The sequence below is a fragment of the Dermacentor albipictus genome, chromosome 5 (assembly GCF_038994185.2).
Source record: "Dermacentor albipictus isolate Rhodes 1998 colony chromosome 5, USDA_Dalb.pri_finalv2, whole genome shotgun sequence".
Classification (NCBI taxonomy): Eukaryota; Metazoa; Arthropoda; class Arachnida; order Ixodida; family Ixodidae; genus Dermacentor; species Dermacentor albipictus.
This window is the reverse complement of record NC_091825.1, coordinates 120,539,079-120,555,666: the sequence shown is the minus strand read 5'-3', so window position 1 is coordinate 120,555,666 and position 16,588 is coordinate 120,539,079. Positions and strand designations below refer to the sequence as shown.

Here is a 16,588-nt window from a genome sequence, read left to right as displayed (position 1 = left end):
CTTTATTCATTACTTCTTATTCTTTAGTCTTACCTTCTTACCTTCCTCTTACCTTTATTCAGTACTTCACTTCACCTTGTGGGTTTCCGCAGAACTACTACTCCAAAGCATGTATGATCACTAGAACCACAGTGCCATGTGACTAAAGTGTTGCATTGCCAAATAGGTGCACAGACGAAAAGTGAAGTCACCATCACTTAGACTTGATTCCTCAGTGAAGTCCCCAAAAATGATGGCACTGTCTTGGCATCACGATTCCCACATACAATATGGGAAGAAGCCACGTGCCACCAAGGGCTTGCTTAAAGTGCTGAAAACCAGAGTAGCGCAAGCTGTTGTCATAAAGAGGCTTGCCGGAGTGAATAATGTAGTAAAGAACGCAAAGAATGGGGCAAGAAAATCAGATGATTGTCGAAATGCTGTCGTTTATTTTTTACTTTATTGCCCTGTTTGTGCTGACCACCGTGTGGACCATGAGCCAACCAGCATAACATTGTAGTCTTGCCAGGAAGACCACCTTGCAAACTACAGGTGCCCTGACGCTTAGTTGTCCTGGAATGCTGCTCATTCTTCCAATGTTTGCAAAGTGAAGCAGGCATTCTTGTGGCCATTGTTAACAGTAGCAACAGTGCACAAGCTCCTGCTCTCTCATTCATGTACTTGTGTATGTTTGTGTCGGCAATTAGAGTTAACGGCATCTGAGAGAGACTGAATTGAGTTTTCCTTTTGCAGGTTGACTTCCTGATAAAGCGAAAGAAGCATCACAAGAGAAGAAACACAATCTCGGACGGGAACTCCAAGGAGATCGTAGAGGCGCTTACCAGCCGCAAGAAGTCTGGCACGTTGGTCAAGACGGAAGCCCTGATCCATAGTTCGTGCCAGACAGACGACGACCTGCTCCAAACAGCGACAAGCACCAAATCTAGCGGGCGAAGTGGCGGGGGCGCCACCAGCAAGCGCCGTCCCGAAGAGAGCCCTTCGTCTGGTGAGCTCTCATCCTCGTCATCCACCACAACCGAGACAAACGTCAACAGCAAACCCGAAAAGCGACTGTCCTTCTACGAAGCCATGAATTTTAGCAGGCTTGGCCGTGACTGGAAGTTCCTCAAGAAGTCTGGCAAGAACAAGGAGGCAGACAGTGGAAGCCACGGGGTGGCAAAAAACGAGACGGGCAGGGCCGCGGAGAGCGGCACGTCCACTGGCGGGAGTGAGAAGAAGAAGCGATCGTCTTCCCTGCTGCCCATCTCCACCAACTCCGGTGCAATGACGGTGGCGGTGAAGCTGCGTGAAACATCAGCGCGGACGTCGGCCAAGGGCGGTGAAGACGGCCAGTCGTCGAGCGGCAACTGGAGCGCCAGCAGCAGCACACGGGCTTCTGTGGATTCAGACCAGCACCACTCATCGGGGCCGTCCCCCGATATGATCCCGCACAGCCACTCGGAGAGCTCTCTGGGCAGAGACTCGCTCTTCTCGGACAACACGCACCACAGTACCGATGGGAGGTCAGTATAGTTCGAAACTTGGCAGCAAGCCTGCTGTGATGTATGCAGCTGTTCAGAACATGAAACACGCATTTGCCAAAGGATATTGGATATTCGTTTCTTCTAAAAGCCACTTTGACCTTACTTATTGCACGAATCATGAAATCTCGGTCATCTGTACGGCAACTGTTCTGTCCTCTTGCTGCCAACACGTGCTTATTAAATTGGCGGCTGCAAGCAGGTCTAGCGTTGTGAATGAAGTATGTACAGGTACACATGTAGAGACATGTGGTGGATCGAGTGTTACAGCACTCAGAAGAATTGATCTTGGATGCCTTTATAATTTAAGCAGCTCCCATTTATGAACTCTGTGCAGTGCAGGGCTTGCGCAAAGAAAGCATTAAAGCATAAGTTTAGTTAGCTCTATTCAGCATGCCTACATAAATGCATTTCTGTGATGCACTGAACCCCTTACGTTTCTTTCTTTGCTGGACTGCTGTAACTATCAACTGTTACAAGTGGAGGCCACATACTAAATTAGTCAAATGCAATATTTTTTTCCTCTTTGTTGTTCAGCACTCATACACTGGAAAAATGCATTTGATCGAAGTCTTTTCAGGATGCCATTCCATTGATGATTTTACATGCTGTGCAATCATTACTGAATATTGCTGTAGAGCTAAAGTAGACTATTGCTGAACATTTTGGACTACCTCACCTCACGAAAGAAACGAGAAAGAAACAACCTGCAGTATTTTGCCATCTACAGAGCATGTACAGAGCGTAAATTATTTCACTGAAGTGTTCAGTTTGGTGTTGCGTAGAAATTTCTGCATGCTTTGCCAATCTTTCACTATAACTAGTATTTCACCATTGCAGGGGCTGTACAGTTAAGTGCATGGACAGTTTGTATTGCTCTTGTTTGTTACGGACACTCTATACATAATCTCTTTTATTCTGCATTTCAGGTCTCATGATGGGACAACACCCGGTTATACATCGGATGTCTCCGTTGCCCTGACCGCAACTACACTTGCATCGTCTTGGAAGCAGCCAGGCCAGGGTCCACTGACTGCCCGCTCTAACATGAACTCCACTTCAACTGATCAAGAAAGCCATTCGGGAACCATAACACCCGAAGCTTGTCATTCTGATTCCAAATCATCTTCATCGCCTGGAACTCGAAAGATCAGCGTTGGCTCAGACCCATTTACTAATCCGATTGACGACGGCGACTCCTCTGTATACTCAGTTGACACTGATGGCTATTACACATCAATGCATACAGACAGTGGCCTCAAGCATGGCCTTGCCAAGTTTCCCGGTGAACAAAATGGAGAACTAGGTGCTTCCGGTGACAGGGGTTCGCAGACGTCTATAGACACAATTGGAAACCTGAGTCTAAACAGCTTTCTCTCGCAGAATGCAACCGACACGGGAACTGACAACTGCTCAATTGCGAGCACACTTACGCAACGGTCGAAGGCACCACCGCTGCCCCCACCAAGGTTGTCCAGCGTGAGAACCCTGTCACCAATTCCTTCACAAAAGGAGAGCTCTCCACCGGTGTCTACCGGTGATATATCGGAATCGGATTGTGAGGTTGGTGAACGGCTGAGGAGGAAGACATCCATTGGCTCGTTCAGGTATCCTTCCATATGTGCGGTGTCTCCTGAGCCTAGCGATGAAGACAGCTGTCGTCTAGATGTGGAGAAGCGAGCATCTGGGCAGAACTCTCCCTCATCTGAGCCTAACCCCTCTTGTGCTCCGAGAGCAGGAAATGAGGTTCCCAATCCACCTTCTGGTGCTGTACTGGCGGCAGAAGCAAAACATGCCAACATGGACAAAGAGGCAGACGAATCTTCAGCGAGGCTCAACATGTATGGTGTGCAGTCTGCGCGAGACGTGCCATTTCTTAACGCAGTCGTCTCTCAGCCAAATGCGCCCCTTACACCCCGGCCTCAACCTGTGCTAGGTTCATTCTCATCTGCTGACAGTGACCATACGCAGGGAGCATTGCCCAACACTTCAAACAGAAGTGAACTTAATGTAGGAGTACCAAGTGTGCCACGTGGTAGTGAGAGAAAGCAAAGCCCGGTGCATGCACCAGTCAAAAAGATAAATAAGAGAGAGACAAATAAAAGTTCAGAGGCACGAACTACACCAACTGTACATGGCAGCTCAGCAGCTGTGACTACCAGCAGAAAGGAGCAGGCGGGAAGCACAAAAACTTCTGCCAGTCCTCAGGCTGCACAATCGCCTAAGCAAGGAACTCCATCACCCACCTCCAATCCATTCTACTTGAACAGACCATCCTCACTTATGAGCAAGACAAGATCACCGTTCCTCTCCTATCTGTCTAAAAACTCTTCTCCTCCAAAGACCCCAACTACACCAAGCCCACCATCACCTGCCAAGTCAGCAGGTCGCGATATGAATGTCAAACAGCTCACATTGAGCGGCACCAGCCGCAAGGCACAAGATGAAGCCCACTCTTCACCCGAGCCTTCCAGTCCGCAGAGCAGCCCACAGACAAGCCCACAGACAACGCCCCCTGCTGTGCCCCCTCCTCCACCTCCACTTACCTACAGCAGCCGAGTGCTAGAACAAGGATCTACAAGACAGCCGAGTGCGATCAGTGATGCAAACAACGACTTTGCACAGACACCTTCCTACAGCAGGGCTGGCGCGAGAGTGACTCTAGATTCTGAAGGCAAGGTAATTTACAGTTCTAATTCGCTGGGAAGGCATCGTGACGGCTACATGATGAAGTGCCCCGTGCAGCATGTGCCTTCAGGAAGCACTGGTCTTCCGGGTAAGTGCATGACCTTGCCTGCATCGATGCCTCTTGCACCCGGCTTGAATCAGCGTGCTTATGTCCGGCTGGACCCTAGCGGCAAGGTGGAGACGTACACAAGCAGCACGATTCCAAGGACGCGGTACTCTGTGTCTGGTGCCGTGACGTCTCCCGACACAAGGCCACTTTTGCAGTACAGGGATGGAATGTTTACATTGAACAGTCCTCCAAACAGCACATCCACACCAAGCACAAGGCCTCAGTTTCCATTGTCGGGAAGGAGCACACCGCAGCCCACCACATCGAGTCACGTTCATGGCACCGTGTCTGGCAGGAGCACGCCTCAACCTTCAGCATCGGGTTACCTGAGCAGTCAGTCTTCTGGAAGAACTACTCCAGTTCAACGTCCTGCATCCATTTCGACCCCGTATTCTAACAGGCCATCCAGTGCAAGCACTTCTATCTCTGAAAACTCTTCAGGTCGCGTGACGCCTCTGCACCACTTTTCACCTATCAGTGTCCCATCGACAACTTCACCCGGGAGAAGAACTCCACTGCAGCCTTCTCCAAGGGAACCGGTAGGGCCCAGCTGGGTGTCGGGGTTGCCAGCTTCTCCGCCGACATCATCTACCAGCCCCTCAAACGCTGTACAGCACATGCCACCTTCGCACATGGTTCAGGCACCTGTGCCGCACCTTCATCTCAGTGGCAGGACCACTCCAGTGCACCAGCACTCATCACCTACTAACATCCACATTCCAAGCCATGCTTCCTTCCCAGCAGCACGCAGTCATAATGGTCGTCCTACTGCTTCCAGCCCGGTGTCTTCATGGAGCTCTGGTCAGACCACACCGGTGTCTAGAAACACTGCAAGGACTCCAACACCAGTGATGCATTACCCACCCCATGGTCATCGAATGGAGAACAGCGCTGCTTATGCTGCGGTGCCTAGACACATGCAGCCTCAGGCCTACAGGCACAGTCCGCATGACGAGAATTTGGTAAACGGAAGGATGACGCCGGTTGATACACAGCATCACAATTCTGCAAACCAGTACAACTTTCCAGACAGACCCAGTTCAGGCATGATAGCACATGATCACCTTGATGGAAGTGCACCAAGGAACCAGTATTCATCCTACATACCTAGGGCTCCATACCAGCCCAGCCAATCACTGGTACGGGGACCCCTTGGTCAGCAAATCGGCATGTCAGGAACTCCAAGAGGAGTTGACCCTAGAGGTTCGATTCCTAACCACGCACTGCATGCATCAAATGGCATTCGCGAAACTCATGCCTACAGTCAAGGTGGGGCCTTGCCCCACGGTTATCCTTCTAACCTTTCCCGGCAATCGCCAGTGTCAAGGAGCCCGATGAGCTCAACCCGCCTGCTGGCACCTGACCATGCTAGGGCAGAGTACATGCAGTCTGCCCAAAATTCGGTTCCAACGGCCTCATATGGACAGGGTCCTCGAAGCTCTCCACAGCCAATTCACAGCATGCAGAATTTGAGGCAACCACAAAGCATTGCTGGACCAGGCCACTTCGGATCAAGGACAGCCTTCGACAATCAGAGGCAGATGACAGGAGTGTACATTCCAAGCTCACCGCAGAATTCCTACCAGGGCGCCAACCACACTGGCATGTCCATGCCAGGCACAATTGAGCCACCATATAGTTTACGAGATCTTCGTAAGGAAGGTTCCCCCACAGCACTGTCTTCCACAAGCCTTTCTAGTTCTGGATCGGAGAAGTCCCCAGACAGCAGCAGTAGCACGTCAATCACCCGTGAGCTGGCACCACGAAAACCTATGTCCACAGAAGATCTCTTTGCCGCCATTCATTCGTCCAAGAAAAAACATGGCATCAGGACTGACACTGATATGGCCCAGTCACCATTGTCATCAAGGTAAGAACTGTGAGGTACAGGATTGTAGTACTATATTGTGTTATATTGGTTTTTCAATTAAAGCGAAGTGTTAGGTTTTCCATCTTGTGACAAGAGATGGTGCTTAGACGTAATTTGAAATTATCTTCAAAATTTGGCACATTTTCTAGTCCTCATCACTTACCGGAAGGTGCATTAACAGTGTGCCAGTGATATGCACGGCACCCATAGAAGACAGTGATAAATCTTTTTCTGGCCCAAATGTTTTGACTCCTTGCTTGTTTAGTGTGGGCAGCAACCCTAATGTCTCTCTGTATTTATTTGCATATTGTAGCCTTTCTTTATTTTGGAGCTGGGCGTTACCTCAGCATCAATCTTGCCCTAACAAAAGTTTCTAATGGATGTTTTAGATCTTGAACATAAGTTGCACGACTGTTCTAAGTTCCTCATCAAATTTTGGGGCTACAATGCGCAGCTCCAACAGAGAGTTTAGAAAGTTTATATGGTACTTTAATGTTTTAGCATTAGCATTTCAGAATACCAAGACAGAAAAACGGAACAGTAGCATTTGTGACTATGTCTGGTGACACTGTTTTCAAACAAGAATATGCTGGGACATTTCTTGTTGTGTCGCTATGTGGCACTTTGCAGTGAAAATAATGATACTGAGAAGCTTGCATCTCTTGTAACAGTAGGCAAGGATAAGAAGAGACTCATACTGTTCGGTTGAGCACAGCATCGCAAGATGTTGCCACCAGCGATGCTGTTCCCCGCTACATCCAGGCATTTCACTAGCATGGCAACACCAAGACTATTGTGGGCCACAACAGTTTTAGGAGCATGGGATTTGCAAGGAAGTTTAATTTCTTCGTGACTTGAGCTGTTAGCCTGAAATTTAGAAAAGTGATGTGGTGGCTATACTGGTAAGTATATACCGAAAATTTCTACCCGCTGCGGCATCTGCTTAACGAAACCAAGACCAAGTCGCACCAAAGGGACAGACTCGCCAAGCTCACGCATCGGGCGGCCTCGGTACATGGCGCCGACGAAGTCACCATGCGCATTAACGACAAATACCTGCCGATTACACCCACCGAACAACATGCACCTTACGCCGGCCTATCGTGATCGTGACGCTCGATCGTGACATCAACGTCGAGCAGGTACGCGTGGCCCTGCACGACCTCAACAGCCGGTTGGCAGCTGGCTCGGACCTCGTCACGAACAAGGCGCTCAAGAACCTCGACGACGGCTCGATTAAGAACCTCGCAAAATACTTCAACAAGTGCTGGAAAGCGGGCGCATTGCGAAAGCTGTGGAAGACAGCCAAAACTATCCTGATTCCCAAGCCGGGGTAGATGCTGGACACGGATAACCTCCGGCCCATCTCGCTCGCGTCCTGCATGGGCAAGGTCCTGGAGCAAGCCCTGCTCAACAGGTGGCAAGACTACCTGGAATGAGAAGGGCTGTACCCGTCCACGGTGATCGGCTTCACACAGCACCTAAGCATGCAGGACGCGATGCTGCAGCTCAAATACCAAATCATCGACGATGGCGGCAGCGCCTACGACAACAAAGCAATCCTAGGGCTCGACCTGCAGAGCGCCTTCAATAAGGTGAAACACTCGGCGATTCTGTCCCAAGTCTCCAAGCTCAGCATGGGCGAAAGATCCTACAACTACATCAAGGACTTCCTCACGGACAGGACCGTCGAGCTACGAGCAGGAGACCTACATACGCAAGAGAAGAACCTCGGGAGCACCGGCACACCGCAGGGATCGGTAATTTCACCTATGCTGTTCAACCTGGTAATGATCGGAGTGGCCAAAAAGCTTGGGGACATTGAAGATGTCAAGCACACCATCTACGCGGACAATATCAGGCTGTGGGTGACCGGTGGCAGCGACGCCCACATCGAGGGCGCGCTGCAAGCCGCCGCCGCCACAATAGAAGACCAGTTGGAAGGCACCGGACCGAGATGTTAGCCAAGAAAATTGGAGCTTCTCATACTCCCACCAACAAAAAACAGCAGAGGCAAGACCAGACAACGTGAATACAAAAAAATCTGAATCGTAAACAAATACGGCAATGTGATCCTCGAGGTCGGCAAAATTAGGATCCTAGGCATGGTCATCGAAAAGCACCGAAGAAATGGTGAAACCATCACCCGTCTCACGGCAAAAGCAGCCAACGTGATTTGACTCCTCAAACGAGTCACTTCCCGGAAGGCTGGCATGAGGGAGGAGAGCCTAATTAGGCTCGTCCAATCCTTTGTCATCAGCCACGTCGCGTCACAGATGGCTGCAACAAGAATGTAACAAAATCAACGTGATCATCAAAAGAGCGTACAAGATGGCGCTGGGCCTGTTTGAGTCCACGAGCACAACCTGCTTTTTACAACTCAGGATACACAATACGCTCAAAGATATAGTCGAAGCGCAACAAACCTCTCAACTGGAGCAGCTGTCCATGACCAACGCAGGGAGGAAGATACAGGACGACCTGGGAATGGGACGGTCGAACGATGTGGAGATGTAGCTCCCCGTTCCCGAAGAGGTCCGAAGCCAGACCAGAATCGACCCCATACCGAACAACATGAATCCCGAGTTTAACAAGGGAAGAAGAGCGGCGAGAGCCAAGGCACTCTTCGACCAGCACGCCAATGACGAGCACGCGCGGTACATCGACGCGGCCGAATACCAACGAAACACCTTCACAGCAGTCGTCATAGGGGTGTCAACCTGCGCCACGAGGACAGCAGCGATCTTGGGAAGCGCCGGAACGGAACAAGCGGAGGAGGTAGCCATCGCCCTGGCCATCGCCGACTGCCCCACAGTGCTGAGTGACTCGAGACAGGCGGGGCGAAACTTCGTCAAAGACCAAATCTGCAGGGAGGCCGAGCACGTACTGCGAGCGGCCAAACTACAAGACAGAAAAGTAAGACTCAAGTGGTTCCTGGCGCACGCGGGCGACGCGTCGGAACGCAATGAGATGGCACACGCAGCGGCGCGAGCGCTAACCAACCGCGCCCTGGGCAGACCGTCCGACGTGGTTCGGAACCAAGGACCGCATGAGGGACTACAACAAAATCACGAAGGCCTACCGCCTGGCTCGCAGAACTCTCCCATCCCTGCACTGAGTGGAGCGGAGGCAGTACTGCTGAGACAGCTCCAGACCAGAACGCTACCGAGCCCGGGACTGATGCATCGCATGTACCCCGAGACATATCCGACCAATAAGTGCAGAGTCTGCCAGAGGGCGACGGCAGATTACACGCACATCTTGTGGGACTGCGGTAAAAATCCAGAAGAAGCAAAATCAAGAACGATCCCACCGCGGCTCGAGGCAGCCGCGAAGAGCTACGACCAAGACGAACAGCTCTGGGCCGCCCAGCAGGCCCTCGGGGCGCTCGAAAGGCAGGGACCCAGCGAGCTGGCAACGGCGAGCGGAGACCTGCGCCGAGTAACAGCGACTTAGTAGATGACGTAGGCCCTCGTCAGGGCACGCGAGGGCCCAACTGCAGGCACAAATAAAGTTGGCTCCAATCCAATATTGAGCAGAGGCATTGCCTGTAACGAAACTTAGTCTCGTTACGGGGTCCATGCTTCAAAACTGCTTCAATTCAGAGTATGTAGCAGCTAGCATTTGCATTTAGCAGCAGCCCATAGAAAACCAACTGATGCCTGAATGTTCAGGCCAGAAGTTAGGTGTCATGATTTTCCCTTATCACATAGTATTCCAGCAGGTGAAGAGCAAGTGTCTTCATGGCCACCGGGCGAGCAGAAATAAAGATATCCTACAAAAGCTAGGTGATGTTTTCTGCAGCATTCTGTAACATAGTGAGACATAGAATATCTGCTAGTGCACATTTAAACATAGTCGAACTTTGTTTACAAACATGGATATGATGAATTATCGGACGTACAAAGTAAATCTAACGTATCTTGCCGATATCAGCATGTAACAAATATGCACTTATAATGATTATTGCACGTAGCAAGAGCACATAGCAAGAGAATCCTTGCATTGGATGTGACTTTGGACGAGGTTTGACTGTATAAACAGAACTTTTATGTTTCCATGCGTTGCAGGAAAAAAAAACTGCAGAGAGCTTTGCTTGTCATGGTCTCCTACTGGTCTAAAAACATGTGCAATACATTCACAGATCAAGTTCTCCCCTGGTTGTAACGAGCCGCCCGAGCACGCCAAGCCGGGGTGGCCTTGCTGAGACTGGTTTCCTGAGCCCACGTGGGGCCCGTGACCGTCGCAGCTGGTCGGGCGATGTCACTGCAGCCCGCGTCTGCAGCCCGCTGGAGCGGCGGTCGCTCGCGAACGACCGTCTGGGTCCTGCCAAACCCACGAGCCTGCTTGACTTCAAGAAGCTTCTCCTACAAACAAAGACGTCCAGCAGCCAGAACAACTTGGACAGGAAATCAGCCGTCGAACTGCTCAAGCCAGGCTCCTGTGGCAGGAAGGGGAGTGGCGAAAACTCAGTTCGGTCACTCCCGACGTCGCCCGTTAACACCCCTAGCCCGGTGGAAAATCCAAGCAGTAGCAGCGCTAGTGGCCAGGCGGCATGGACGTCGACAGTGCCTTTGAAGCGGGGCGGCCGATCGCGATCGTCGCTCCAGCATCGCTACGACCTCATGTACCCACCTATCTTGGAAGACTGTCAAGAGGAAGGGGGTGAGGGAAACCGAACCTCTGCAACGGCGGGCAGCAAGGTTGATGGCGATGCAGGCGTTGGCTCGGGAAGTAGTGTTCAAACGCATTCCTCACCTTCGAGCACCTGGGTGTGAGTGTATGGTGTATGGCATGAGCAGACTTGGAAACTGGTGTTGCACTCATGCTGGTGCTTCTAAGGTGTTTTTTTCTTCTTCTTTACCGGTCTTTTGTTTACTTTTGAACCGACAGCTCGCTGTTGTCTATACATTACTGCCAAGGTTGTGATTGTAAAGAGCTACAAGAAAGGCAAGAAAAAAAGTGATTAGGACTGCTGCCTTGAAACAAGGTGATCACACATAATGTTGTGTGTTTTGGTGGGAGAAAACAATGCTTAGCTCACCCGTTTTCTGGGCTCTACTACTTCTTCACTTTTTGGGCTTCTGCAGTTTCATATTCGTTCTTGGCAGGCAAGCACTTTGTCCTGTGAGGCAGCTCTTTAAGAACTGTCACATTTATCGTTTGCAGCATTCTCAAGCAGTCGTAGGCTGCGCTTTTCTCAAATCAGCTAGACATTTAATAATCATCATTCATTGTTTAGTTTCTTTTCTGCTGCTTTTAGCACCAAGTCTTGTTGGTTTTATTTTCAAACATAGGTAGAGTACAATCGGGTGTGTGTGTACATTATCCAGGAAGGTAGTTTTACTTATAAGAAGGATTATTACTTTTTTCTTTTTAGCTTCTATGCATCAGAGTGGCTGGCATAGAGGAGTGCGAACACATTGATAGCGTCATGCATTATTTTGGTTGGAGATACTTTTGCGCGCACGCACGCATACACAATGTTTGAATGTATATGAGTGTTCGTTTACATAGTAACTTGAGTTCATATCATTTTGTAGTGCGCAGATCATTCCGGTGTCATCAAAGTTTTACATTACTGTGTGAGGTTTTTCACATAAAATCACTTCTTTTTTTTTAAGTGTATGAAGTATTAGCAGTGCATGGCACAGTTACCATAGGTATGGGCTACTTTTTACCTCTTGACCCCAATACTACTTGGAGGGCAGGCACTCCATTGGTTCTTTAATTTGCTGCACATTAGGCTCATCTATCCACTTATATGCACAAGGAAGCAACCGATTAGCATCTTTGAAACTTGCTTATTCTATGTAATGTTACTGCCAAAATTGAGAGGTTCTTCGTTACTGAAATTGTTAATGTACCAACTGTGAGGTTGTGCTGTGTGGGTGTGTAATATTTATGTGGTATTCAAAAAATATTCATATGTTATTTTGGAGTGCCTAACGCTAATGGTCTTCAGTAGCGCTCTTTATTTACGTTTTCCTGCTGATGCTGCTGTTTATCTGCAACGAAGCTGCCAAGCTACATCGTAAGAAACTTAACCGCACTTTATACCTACAGTGATGACTGCTTGCTCCATAGGCCCATAAAGATATTAGCTTGCCATGCAGTTTCTCTTAGCGTTGAATGAACTATGTATATAAAGCCAATTTATGTTACTCTTATTTATGCCTTGCTGCAATTAGAATGCATTCTGGTGCTTGGTGTCATAGAAACCTTCCTATTTTTGCCAGAGTGTAGCGAAATTTGGATGTGTTGTTAGGTTGTGTTATTCATTTTGGGGTATCAGTACCAAAGGCTGGATTAGGATTAGACCTGTATACTAACTCCTTATGTGATTACAAGTGAAATACTTGTAGAAGTACTTCACTTGTACTCATTAATTCAGAAAGTATCTATGGTACATATGCTTTTGGCAGTAATTACATTGTTTTGACCCCTCGTAGCTCGGTGAATTACGTCATTCTGCATACAGTTGCTGCCTGTTTGCATGTTTACACAATGGTTGGATGCTGTTCCATTGTAGTGATTTCACGACGCAGTACTTCCAGTTTTGAAAGTTCTCATTACTGATTGTACCTAAATGTGGTGACCTGAATTCTTCCCAATGATTTTTGTTATGGGAGTAGGTAATGTCTAAGGGGAACACTTGTGAATCATGACTACTTGGGTATTAAGGGTAACCTTCTTAAATACTTTTCATGGTGAAGCTTCACATTGCAGTAACAGAAACTTTACGTGAAGAGAATACAGAACACGTAAAGTTTTGACTAGTGCAATCTACAGTTTCAACCAGAAATAACTAACCCAGCATGTCATCTATTCCTATTCACACTGCTTCTGTAACTGTCAGCAGAGAATTTTAGCTTGTCCCTATACACATTACCCTTCACAGAATATACCGGGTAACAGGAGATGTGGACGGCAGTAGTAATGCCGGTAGCGCAACCTTGTGACACTTTGTTCAACCACACTAAAGTACGAACATTTTTGTTTTGCACGAGTGTTTCTGCCAAAATAAAATAAAAAAAAGGAGAGAACTGCATGTTGACGATTATGTCACTGCAATAGTAGCGCTTTGTCCTCGCCAATTTAACTATGTGGCACAAGATGGAGCCACCGATGCTCATGCCAGGGCCTCCAGTAACTTTGTATTCCATGAAAGGTAATGTGTACAGTGAACAAGCTAAACCTTTCTAGCGAGTGCTTTCACTTCTCTTTACTTGCCTCTTGCGGTGATGTGCCGTACACAGCATCGTTTCACCTTCTTTCCCTGGGGTGTGCCCGCACGTCAAGCATGTACTGCACCTCATCGTCACGCTGAACCTAGTGTCGGAAACTAGGTTTGACAGTGTGACTTCATTGTCCTTTCCCAGTAAACCCGCGACTGGTCGCGTGGATCGTTTTACGTTTTTTTTTTCTTTCAAGCGGAATCACAGCAGGGACATAGAGCCATGTACGTGTGTGAGTGTGGTTGGAATCATCACTTAACCTTCATGCACAAGATGTGGTGTGAGTGCGTGTCACTGCAAGGATCATGAAGAAGGAAGCTAGCTGGGTTGAAAAAAAAAATTCCAGCAGACCTTTGCTTGCGAATGCCTGACTGGAAGCCACTGCATAGCTTTTTCTCTCCTTCGTCTGCATTTGTTTGCACAATGGATCGTGGTTTCAAGGATGCCAATGTCTTTTTTTTTTTGTCTTTAGAATTTTGGTATGCGTAACCTATGGCAGGTGTAACTTGGTGACCCCCTAGCTGAGGAGAATGCGTGACACATTTGTTGATTTGGCCTGTGTACAAACCGCTTTAGATTTCAGCACAAAGCACTTTGCAGGAAACGACCATCATTAAGTCAGTGTCTGCATGGGCACTTAGTTTAATAATTAGGCTGACCCCCAATGTTCACATTCTTTTTCCACATAAGGTACCATCTTCTACATTTGGGAGTGGAAAGCAACAGGTTTCTTCATCTTAGATAGCAGTCACTGGTCTTTCCTAATGCGCCCATTGATGTCTTTTCGCATGATAATTTCATTATCATGTGCTCCTGTCATCTGCTCGAAGGTGCTAAATAGGAGGCCCGCTTGTTAAGTAAATCCTCAGAGCTGGAATTGTGAAGGAGCGTTATGGAAGCACGATGACTACTTCAGTAAGACTGTGGCACTAAAATTCCACTACGAGAAGTGAAGCTGACATTTCAAGTGTAGGAACCTTCAAGAATAATCGGGTTAAGGTTGTGAAAATGCAATTAGAGCAATTTTTAACGTATGGGTATAGGGTGATATGATATCGGGTGATATGAGACAGCTTTGTGTCTCCCAAAGTGTGTCGCCCCCCCCCCCCCCCCCCCTTGCTACATTCATAATTTTTAGTTTCCTCTGTGTGTTAAGGTAATCGGGCACTCATGCAAGATGTGTCGCCGACTCCTCTGCTAGCATGGTCACAAAGTTACGTTTGCGCGTGCTCTGATGGTGTAGGGAACCCTGTGCATTTTCTAGTCTCGCCTCTACCTTTTTAAGCTTGCACTTCTATTGCCGCATGTCTGGCCGCTCTTTCTTGGAAATTTCTGCCCAGTGTGCCTTAGGAACACCTTTTGCTTCGGGGATAGCACATGTACGAATGTTGAAGAAGCGACTTTCTATCCTCGTTAAATGTTTTACCGGTTCTTTGGGAGTGATGGTTTAATAGCAGCTACGTTTACTTGGGCAGTTGCAGGGGTAAGCGGGAAAAATTACGAGATGCTCGCAGGGATGATCCTGTGGTAGGGATCGCTGTGAGCCCTAGAAATAGTGTACATGAGATACAGACTTATTTTTATTACACATCCAGGGTCTTGCTCTTCTCCGGTGGCATTGAACATTGTATGTAATGTTAGAAGCAGTTGGTGTCTTCAGCCACATGCGAATTGACGTTTCACGGAGGTGGCTGTATCAAAGGTGATGTCAGCTATGTCCTTAGAATCACTTTTAATCAGCATTAAAGAGCATTTCATACATATTTTTGTGTGTTCCTCAATTGAATTTTGAGATGACTGGGCATCTCCTATTGCATGCTTTCTCCATTTTAGCGACGAGTCAAGCGTACACATGATATTGCAACCAAGTGCAACGGAGTGATGAGAAAGAAGAGACAAAGATGAGTGGCGACTTCCAATGGCTTCAACTCGGCACACATCTTATCGCCCCTGTCCGTTTGTGCACTGCAATTACTAATACCATGCAACACCAACAAGCCTGCTTGGGCACCCGGTCAAGAATGCAAGCAAGGCTACCTCCAATGAAGTGTGCATCGCATGACTTCTATTGTTCCATGCTCAAAAACATCCACAAGCACAACTCTGGAATTTGGCAAATGAATGTGGGTGATTGGCTGGTGTAGACAAAGTGGGCATAAGCAAAGCCATGTGCTATGAGAGTACCAATGACAATCGACTGGTACTCTACAGTACTCTACGCAGACGAAGTGACTACACTTTGTCTCACACAAGTCGTCTGCAGCACTGTAAAAGGTACGAGGCGTATACAGGTAATATCCTTGCACAGAGGAACATTTTTTCATGCGTAACTGTCTGGTTATAGGCGGGATTAGAGGGCTTTATTTTTGCTTTGTACGTGATGCATCACAGCAATGTGTGACATGTTGGGACCTCTGCGCACCATGTCGTGTACCGTGAATTACTGAGGTGGTGAGTGAACAACCCTGTGTGGATGAACATATCTTAAGGTGCATTCGGCCTTCTTATTGGTCAAAGAGTCCCGCAGCTTGCACAGTGCTACAAACAACTTGCGAGTAATATAGAGTTCAATCCCAGCCATCACACCCACATTTCGATGAGGGCAAAATGCGAAAATGCTCGTGTGCTTAGATTTAGGTACACACTAAAGAACCCCAGGTGGTCAAGATTAACCTGAAGTCCCCCACTATGGCATTTGCCATTATAAGAACGTGGTTTTGCATGTCGAACCCCAGCATTTAATACTTGTTGCTTTTCCCATCAGACGAAATAAACTTATGCTGCAGGGCCTTAACCCTAACTGCTTCACCATAATTTCACAGGTGTTCGCCAAAAAAAATGACCATCTCCCAAGACACTCGCACTTCTCACTGTAACGAATCTCTGCTTAAGGTTATCACTTCAAAGAATGTTGCAAAATGTTACAGTATTGACTAGAATATGGAGTGCCTATCTTGGCAGCCACCTTCTGCAAGGGCTACAGGAACTGGCAGATGAGTAAGGAGGATACCGCCCAGCCCGGTATCCTTCCCGTGACCAACCCGCAGCCCCTGTGTCGGCCATGCCTGCCCATGGTAACAAAGGTGGAGATTAAGTGCAGCTGCTTTAAATGCAGGTTCAAGAGTAAAAGATTCTGGTCTATAGAGTGTGAGAAACAAAAAGT

At 48.3% G+C, this 16,588-nt stretch overlaps 1 protein-coding gene across 4 annotated transcripts in view; it reads left to right on the top strand.

Annotated features, from left to right (window-relative positions):
* Nucleotides 1-15,188, top strand: part of LOC135911608 (mucin-17-like) — a 270,666-nt gene extending 255,478 nt beyond the window's left edge. For all 4 annotated transcript variants that reach the window (XM_065443924.2, XM_065443928.2, XM_065443925.2 and 1 more), the window contains exons 4-6: nucleotides 733-1,502; nucleotides 2,450-6,187; nucleotides 10,332-15,188. In XM_065443924.2, coding sequence (XP_065299996.1) covers nucleotides 733-1,502; nucleotides 2,450-6,187; nucleotides 10,332-10,965 — 5,142 coding nt within the window. In that variant the 3' untranslated portion in view covers nucleotides 10,966-15,188. The remainder of the gene's footprint in view (nucleotides 1-732; nucleotides 1,503-2,449; nucleotides 6,188-10,331) is intronic.
* Nucleotides 15,189-16,588: the final 1,400 nt, after the last annotated feature.